Source organism: Pistacia vera, unplaced genomic scaffold (assembly GCF_008641045.1).
Source record: "Pistacia vera cultivar Batoury unplaced genomic scaffold, PisVer_v2 Contig272, whole genome shotgun sequence".
NCBI classification, from domain to species: Eukaryota; Viridiplantae; Streptophyta; class Magnoliopsida; order Sapindales; family Anacardiaceae; genus Pistacia; species Pistacia vera.
Genome location: NW_022196082.1, coordinates 840128 through 849346, shown reverse-complemented (window position 1 = coordinate 849346; position 9219 = coordinate 840128). Strand labels below are relative to the sequence as shown.

At 36.8% G+C, this 9219-nt stretch overlaps 1 protein-coding gene and 2 non-coding genes across 3 annotated transcripts; 2 read left to right on the top strand and 1 right to left on the bottom strand.

Annotated features, from left to right (window-relative positions):
* The first annotated feature begins 2930 nt into the window (after nt 1-2930).
* On the top strand, nt 2931-3040 carry LOC116133736. Its single transcript, XR_004128607.1, has one exon. It is a non-coding gene; the product is annotated as a small nucleolar RNA snoR126 (small nucleolar RNA).
* Nucleotides 3041-3099: 59 nt separating this feature from the next.
* Nucleotides 3100-3186, top strand: LOC116133735. Its single transcript, XR_004128606.1, has one exon. It is a non-coding gene; the product is annotated as a small nucleolar RNA snoR8a (small nucleolar RNA).
* A 1938-nt stretch (nt 3187-5124) lies between these two features.
* LOC116133720 (growth-regulating factor 1-like) lies at nt 5125-8748 on the bottom strand. The gene is made up of 4 exons (XM_031419413.1): nt 8016-8748; nt 7318-7542; nt 6515-6869; nt 5125-6128 (listed from the first exon to the last, which is right to left on the bottom strand). The coding sequence occupies exons 1-4, from the start codon at nt 8446-8448 to the stop codon at nt 5336-5338; spliced, it is 1806 nt and encodes a 601-aa protein (XP_031275273.1). The 5' UTR covers nt 8449-8748; the 3' UTR covers nt 5125-5335.
* Nucleotides 8749-9219: the final 471 nt, after the last annotated feature.

Sequence of the window (9219 nt, the reverse complement as noted above, 5' to 3'; positions counted from 1 at the left end):
TAGCTCGAACTCAATTTGAGCTCGTGTAAATGAGTTCTAGCAAGCTTGTGTAACCTTGTGTCCTAGGAAGAAATGAAACAGAGATCATTGCCGCCAATCTAACCTTCTTAATTCTCCTCCACATTCATCTCAAAATCAAAACGGAAGAAAAATAATATAAAATGAAACCCATTGCAAAACCCAACAATTTCATCTTTTTATCTCCTCCAGCACCTCCACATGTAGAAAAATAATATAAAATGAAATCCACTGCAGATCCCATCATTTTCATCTCTTTATCTCCTCCACCACCTCCACATGCAAAACCCAACCAAGAATTTCTATAGCTCCTCCAACATCACGAGACATACCTGAGATTCGAGACAAAGGAGAGAAGAGAATCAGAGATGGCGAATTTTTATGGCAAACGGAGACTCACGAGACCAGCGATGTCAACAACAGAGGGCCAGGGCAGGGCATATCACTAGAGACTTTTAGTTTTTAGGTTTTTTTTTTTTTTTTTTTTTTTTGCTTGGTTCTAAATTGGTAAATCCCTAAATCGATTTTGACTTATTTCGATTTTGTGGGGGTGCGTTTGTCATTTTTTAAAATTGATAAATTCTTATACCCCTTAGGGGGCGTTTGGATCATATAATATTCTATTATAGAAGTATATTATATTAACGGAAAGAAATATCACCTTAAAGAGTACAGAGAATGTTTAAAAAATGTGTTTGGTTGGTTCGAATAAATTGGAGAATAATATGTTTGGTTGGGAGAATAAATGGGTGGATATGTTATATAGATTACTAAATTGCCCTCCTTTTTAAATATTAATATAATAGTATTTTTTATTATTCTTTTTGAATTTTTTTTTAACCCTTTACATTTGAAATTTTGCTAAAACACTCCAGCCCTATAAAACTTTAATTTGTAGCAAAATCACCCCCACCCACCCCAAGCCACTATCGATAGCTAGCCACCACTGCTGACAGTCGACAAAATGGCGCATGATTGGCTGTATATGGCTTGCTGTGCACCGGCAAAGCTGGAAATGGCCATGGATCACAAATCCATAGTTGGAAAACAGCTAGATCTATGACCATTTCACGGCAAGATCTGTGGTTGTTTGGTTGTGAAATGACCACAGATCTGGCCGTGAAAAGGCTAGATCAATGGCCATTTCACAGCAAGATCTGTGGTTGTTTGGTCGTGAAATGACCACAGATCTGGCCGTCAAAAGGCTAGATCAATGGCCATAAGATTTGGCCTTTTCACGGCCAGATCTATGGCTCTTCCACGACCACATATTTGGTTGTGAAACGGCCATAGAAACGCCAGATCTAGTTATTTTCGGCCATAGATCTGTGATCCATGATCGGAAAAGGCCTTACCGGCGCACAATCAATCAAATCCCGCCAGTCGTGCACCATTACGGCGATTGACGCCGACGGCCGGCGGCGATGAGTCATCGCAAACGGTAGTCTTGGGTGGCTAGGGTATTTTGTTAACTTTTAAACTTTTTTGTGGCTAGGGTATTTTAGCTAATTTCTCAAATGTGGGGAGCTATGCTAATTGTTATTTGGTAGACATTTAAAGGCAATTGTGTCCGAAATGGTTTTTAATTCATGGCAAAATGGGTAGAAAAATCAGATTACCCCGATAATGTTTTAATAACACCCCCTAACAAGGTAATAAGATTACCCTCCACATTACCAATAGTAAACACTATTTGCAATAAAAGATTATTATAATACTTTATTATTTGCAAACCAAACACATGAATCTTACAAAATAAACAAAGATTCCCCCTGTTATCTTATTTACCCCCGATCCAAACAACCCCCTAATAGTTATAAAAATGTCATATATACCTGAGCTGACTAAACCTAGATTCAAGCTTGGCGAGCCAAGCATTGGTTGTTCGAACTCGGCTCATCGATGACCTGAGTCGAGCTCGAGCTTTTTACTAAACCGAACCGAGCCCAGCCGAGCTACTCACAAACGGCTCGGCTCGGCTGACACCCCTAGTTGGAACCCAATTTAGCTTAACTTGTAGGACAACCCAACTCCTGCAGTGGTCAGTTCACAAGGTGAATTTAAGCGTAGGCCCAACCGGAATTGGGTTAAGGCACTGGACCGTAGTATGTTTATTTCGTTATTGGACCTCGTCAGACCCAATACGATTTTTGGCTCATACACCAATCTATATATCTTTTAGCTAAAAGGACACAAGAGATTGTTAAACTTTATTGGTGTTTATATTAATTTTTTTTTTTTTATGACCAGAGTGTCTAAACTAGTTTATACGCACCTCGACTAATCCCAACTAATCCCCAAGGCTCATTGAACATCCTACAAGCCAAATGTTCTAAAGTAAGTTACAAATGTAGTAAGTGACCTCAATGTGATTCGAACCCAAAAAATCAATGAAGGAAGCAAATTTTATTGACCTCCATGTCAACCCCCTTTGGGGTTATTGGTGTTTATATTACATTGTCCCATTAACCGTGTTAAGATTTAATTTAATTATTTTAGTTGAAAAGCAGTTTATTCTCAACCCAAATCAGTAAATATTTTAGTTGGAAGTTCTTATAGTTTATTTATCACAATTAAACATTGTATCGTTAATCTTCATTAATCTCTCTTAAGATTTGATCTGATTTGAAATGTGTCGAATGCCTAAGATTCCCGTTTCAGATAAACCCCCTATTAACAGTCATTTGAAAATCAAGGCCCAAACAATAACCCAAGTCCGTAAAGAGAGCAAAGCCCAAAAACTAGAGGATAGTCATGTCATTTCAGTCGTCCTCCCCTCTTTGTTTATATAAACCCTATCCAGTGATTAGGGTTTTACACCAATGAAGCAATAGAGCCCTTCTTATTCTGCGCCTCTCTTTAGTCTCTTCTTCTTTCTTATTTTAATTTTGTGTTGTAGTTATTTATGTAAGAGGCAATGATGACTAGTTTACATTTCTCGATCCTGATTTGATCTTGTTTTACACGGATCAAAGCAATTAGATGTTAATTTGATGACAGCATTTGTGCGTGTCTGAGCCATTGTTAATTTTGTTTTTGTTTTTTGTTTTTGTTGTTATTGTTTGATTGAAAGATGAAGTGGGTGTTGCGATGATTAGAAGATAATTCCTCGTTCTGAATGCTTCTATGCATGACAGACTCCTTTTACACCCATAGAATATGAGTTCACCCACTTCAATTTTTTAATCTTTTTTTCTTTTGCTTTCTTTTTTAGCATTCGAATTTGATAAATTATTTTTGTTCTGTGTTGGGTATTTTTATTTAAGCTTCATGAATCCAAAAAGAGTAATAAGAAACATTGTGAAATTTTTATAAATTTATTAGTTAAAAATGAATGTTGAATTCAAAATTAATATAGAGAGGATTTATCCTATTAAATTTAAATAATGTATTGTTTTATTTCAAAATAATATTCTTACAGATATTATCGGGTGACAATATTATGCATACATAAGTTTGTTCCTATTGAGCGACTAAAATTATTAAAGTTGCAGCTGGGAAACAGAGAAGATTCTGTTCCTAGTTTTGAATTTTTCGAAAATAACTTCATGAAATTGTTTTGTTCTTCATTTGTCTCAACAAAGGATTTACTCTTTAACTTTTGAGTAGCCATTAAAAATGTAAATACTGTCCAAGTTGAAATGATAGGATGGATGGCTTAAGCTGAATAGTGCTAGTCCTAAAAGAATCATAGCTTACAAAATGGAATTTTGGAGTCGATTTAAATTGGTTTCTCCTCGTGGTTGTGGTCCTAAACTCGGTTTTTCTTTCTACTTTGAGCTTTTTTTATGTGGTAGTATATGGCTTGCTCACTAAATTAGTAATGGGGAACAAGTCGATAATGTGTCAACTGTCAAGATCAATATTAGATACCTGGTACAGTGGATTAATCTTGCCATAAATTGGATACTTTCCCACATAGGAATTGACACAGCTTGTATGGACAATGAATCAGGCTGCCATGCAGGCTCAACTATTGCTATCATCATTGACAATTTGAGACCATTATCTCCTATCAGAAAAATCGTTTACTGATCTCTGACTCATCCCCTCCAGGTTACCATTACCCCAACACAGAAAGGGACGGGTGGGTTCTTTCTCATGTTTAAGAATTGCAAGTTGGGACCAGAAGTCTTTGTTGGAAAAGAGCAAGAATCCTCACCCACTGTTTCTCTCTGATTGAGATATCAACAATTCATACCACTAAATCTTGCTGCCCATTTTGAGACTACATATCATGTTTGTAAAAGTCTCTACATTGTAGAACATGTTTCAACGATTCTATTATCCCATTTTGCACTATTCTAATCTTTATGATCATATAATGCCCAAATGTACAATTTATTCTTACATTTCAACTTTATCTCTGAGAAATCACTTCAATAATTCAGTGATGGGCATGCTTATCTGTCAACTTTATGCAGGTCTGTATAATTTGTAATCCTGCTTCTTTTGCAGAACAAACAAGCAATGAAAAACAAGTTAAGATGACAAATATTCATGAGTAAACTGTGAACCATCATGAGATAAATAGTTCAACCAGTACTAGTTTCATTTTACTTAATATTCTATGGGTCCAATTTGCAATTGAGAATAGGTCCCAGAATTGAGAAACGTGATGACTAAAGGTCAAGCCAAGTTCATAATGGTGCAATAGTGTCAGTGGCTGGGCCATTCTTGAGCCTCGAGGGTAATAGACAAACTGAAGGGCGCAGTCGAGTGCTCAGCCGGGTAGGCAAGCCACAAGAGTGCCTCCTGCCTGGAGTCCAGGAATCTCCATCCAATCTACCAAATAGATTAATACAAATTCAATAATGTTGATATCTGGGAAGCAACCCACCAACTGGAAAAAGATTGGAGAGAGATATATCAACATTATGGTCCAGGTCACCCAGCTTAGCCTCAATAATCAATATGTATTTTGGAAGTTACATATTATATTTGAGATGATGAATGTTACCCCACTATTTTGGGGTCTAGCCTGCACAAATCAACAGATATTTTACAGCTCTATCATGCGAAGAGAAGCTGCCCTTCCAACAACCAAATGTTTGGCTACCAACAAAAAAGTATGGAACAACTTCAACATATCATAAATTACTTCAATTCATAAACTATAGAGACCCAATAGGTTCATGAGTTTAAATGGCTAATACCTAACAATGTGATTAGCCCAAAGTCAGTACTTAGTAAATTTTAAAAACTACATGCTGAAGGAAGAACAAATCATAGAAACCAATCAGATAAACATAGTTGCTGCAAAGCTCTCCACTCGGATCCAGCTACTTCTGTCTTTCTTGCTCAAGTCACTTGCTGATTACAGAGATGGAATGGAGGAACTTAGAAGGGTTGAGCCATCGCCGATGCTAACTCCATCATGTGTCTTTTTGTTATCAGCCATTGAACTGCTCCCTGAACTACTATTTGAAAGTGAACAGAAAGTTGACTTTTGCAAGACACCTGTCGGAGAAGTTCCCAACTGTTGGCTGCTGTCCCACCCTTCAGTTCCCAGGTTAAGAGATGAACTCTTGCAGGTACCCACATTGTTAGTGGTATTGGTTAAGGCCTCACCTAAAGGACCACCCATCGAAGTTCCCCAAGACTTCGGTATCCAGTTTGTTAGCTTTTGGGTTGGCTCACTGAGATCATTGCTTAACCCCAAACCCACTTGGCTAGAATCAAACTCACGAGATAACCTAAGCGGTGATAGAGTCAGTTTCTCACGATTGGGAGAGGATGATGATGAGAATTCTGGAGCTATAGGAATTGACATTGATAGTTGGGTCCAATCTGATTTAAGCTCTTCAGGCCAAGTAAGTATGGAACGATTAGACTCATCCTTGGGCCAGTCATCCATGAATTTCCGAAGAGGATTTTGATCTTGGGTTTCATGGTCATTAAAGTCTAGGAAAGACCCACTATAGTTTTTGGAATTCGAATACGAGCTCCTCTGAGAAGGATTAAGGAGGGAGTCAGAGCAAAGAAATCCAAACACAGATTGAGAGGATTCTTCAAATGGAATATCTTGTTTCGGAACAGGGAAAGTAGATTCATTAGATTTCAGGTTGGTGGTGGAAGACATCATGGAGCCACTCTTTGAACCTTGCACTCTGCCACACAAATTCACTTTGCTTAGAAATAAATGGTAGAAAGATCCCTAGAAGGGAATAAGGGAAGATTAAAAAGCAAAAGATAAGAAAAACGTTAAAACTCTAGAATTTTATAATTATGTAGTTTTCATAATTTCTTTATCCAAATATCAGAATTACTCTGAAACAGAACAATTACAAATATATCATGGAATCCTAAGTCTTAACCATTAGGAGTAGTTTCTGTCACCAAAGTAGAAAGAAATAATTGGATCTCCTTTATAATAAAGGAAAAGGTAAAAGAGAGTATAAGTATGCAAACCATTAAGTGCAGCATCACCTTTAACAATCAAAGCATAAAATGATAAACAGATAAAAAACTCAAATTCTAAAAGCGTATTCTTCACCTGCTGACAAGGGCATCCACAGAAGGTTTGGCGGCACCAGGTTGTAAGTTTTTGAACTGGTGCTGGGTGATGGCTAGACTGTTGGATGCACCATCACTGGTTATCACAGATGTTGACACGGAAGAAGTCATTGGCACCACCTTCAAATTAGTGGTCCCAGAGGCTGCATGGCCGGTCTGGCCTTCCACAGGCTTTCTTGAACGATGGCGGCCCCTGTTTATGTGCCTTTCACAATACTTTTGGTCAGCAACAGCATCCCTTGAGCACCGCCATTTCTTTCCATCCGTTCGCCTACACCTACCTGGCTCAGGATCAGTGCTGGTAGCATAGCCTAGATGGAAAGACCCCCATCCATCTGTACAAATTTACAAATATATAAATAAATAAAAGCAGAAAAGAAACAAAAAAACCAACCAACCAACCAAAAGGAAGAAAGGAAAGAAGATGAATTTTATCAAGCACAGTGTTACCTTATAGCCAAATTACATCCTGGCTTTATACAATAAAACTTTCAAACAAAGATTAACAGAAAACTTTATGATTTCTGCAAAAATCAAAATTCATAACTGCAAATTCCAAATCTCCTGTCAATTGCAACAGAATGACTCTAAAAACTTAACGGAAGTGCACAAACCAAAACACCATCACTCTCACTGAACATAATTTTCTAAAAAAAAAAAATAAGGAACTCAAAAATAATATTAACAACACAAACTATACAGCATTTCAAACAAAAGAAGCTTACAGGAACTGGGAACACTAACAACACAGAGTATAGAGCATTTCAAAGAGAAGAAGCTTACATGAACTGGGAGAAAAGGATCCAGTAGATGAGTAAGGCATGCCCAATGGTTGGACGGACTTTCTGATGGGGATGAGCAAATTGGGTGGTACAGGCACATTTGCACTGATGTACTTGTAGATCCAGGCCTGGTGTTCTAGTTCAATCCACTGAGAAGGAGTGAATGGTCCTTTAACCCCATGAAAATCCCCATGCATGCCTACATTCAAACTTCCAGAACCATAACCTGTAAAATGATACCCAGACAAACTTAGTCTCATAACATTTACGGTATGTAATGGAAAAATTCAACTTTAACAGGATAAAAAGAAGCTATAAAGCTAAAAGTCACAACAAGAGAAAGGCAAAGACAACCAAATCGCTCACATTTGCTGGTACTATTAATTTCCCCTACAAGTCTATATTTTTAAACATTTTACCAGAACTAAAGAAAGAATTACCGGCTAGTGATGAAAGAAGGAAAAAAAACAGCACTTTCTCTCGACAAGACTCAAAAACAAAAAAAAAACAAAAAATTTACAAAATGCCCATGAAAAGACCTTCAACTGTAATGAGACCAAAACCCCATAACAGAACTAAAAACTTCATCTTGCACTCCAAAAATTTCCCATACCATCCCCTTGGACACACATTTCCCCAAAAGCCGTAGAACAGTTTTAACGAAACAAACAAAACACAAAAATGATATTATTAATATACCTGCAGGTCTAGGATAAGCAGGAGGTGTGCGGTGGTAGTAAGGTAACACAGTGGGTTGCGGGCTTCTCTCAAGAAACGAATTAGTACTTCTATTGAATAAAGCAATTTCTGGTTTGTTTGAACAAAAGCTGAGCATTTGTCCTGGTTGACGAGAAGTGTCAGCAGAAGCCGAAAAAATAGGATTAGATCTTAACAAAGGAATGCCTTGTTGCAATGACATTGCCTTGGAAGCTAAAGAGAAGTCACCAGTTTTGGGTATTTTTAAAGTTCCCCGGTCATCTTCACCAGAGCCGGATCTTTCTTGCTTAGAGAATCTAGATCCAACAACAAACTTTGTCACAGACTCAGGTGGTACTGAAACTGAAACTGAAGATGGAGCTCCATTTTCAGGACCCACCACAAGACCATCCAAACCCAAAATCCCAAAATCCATATTGAAGACACACACCAAGAAACACTAACAATCTAAAGAAACTCCATAAGGCAATATAAGTTAAATGGCAAATGAGTTTAATCAATTAAGTGAAATGACAAAGTACTGGTTTTTTTTTCTTTTTTCTTAAAAGCTCTAAACAGTTTCAAGTTGAACACAGTGAAGAAAGAAGCGCATCTTAAAAAAAAGAGAGTGTGTTTGTGTACTGTTTGAACAGATTATTTAGACTGATCTTTGAGATGGAAAAAGAAATAATTGGAGAGAGAGAGAGAAAAAAGAAAGAAAGAGAGTTGCAACTGATGGGAGGACAAAGGCTAGTAACAAACTCGCTCTACAACTCAGACATGCTGCTACTTCTACATAAGCAGATATTTATCCATGTTTTTTTCAGCTGATATTTTGCCTATTTCAAGTGTTAACTTACAAAAATCTCCCTAAACAAACACTGTCTCGGATTTTTTAACCTTTTTTAGGGAGTGCTTCAATTTTTGGTTTACCAAAAGGTTTGCCCTTGAATTTTTAACTATTATTAAGTTTAAATTTTTAATGTGGTTTTGGTATTTAATAATTGAGTTAATCATAATTGGTAAATGTTAATTGGGGTTTAAATAATTTATGTTATTTTCTTATCATTTAATTCTTGCTTTTCTTTTTTTGGTTAAAAATAGGAATAGTTTTATGTTTTCATGTTTTTATTTACTTTATTTAATATAGATATGCTAGTTGATGTATTACAATATCACATAAAATATAAAAAACAAAAAATTGTAC

What these genes read in the sequence shown, in the direction of transcription:
- LOC116133720 (XM_031419413.1), bottom strand. Translation starts at nt 8,448, where the DNA reads ATGGATTTTGGGATTTTGGGTTTGGATGGTCTTGTGGTGGGTCCTGAA. An exon ending in TGCTTATCCTAGACCTGCAG is followed by an intron (nt 7,543 to 8,015) that starts GTATATTAATAA and finishes ATCATTTTACAG; the next exon opens with GTTATGGTTCTGGAAGTTTG. An exon ending in ATCCTTTTCTCCCAGTTCAT is followed by an intron (nt 6,870 to 7,317) that starts GTAAGCTTCTTC and finishes AAATTTGTACAG; the next exon opens with ATGGATGGGGGTCTTTCCAT.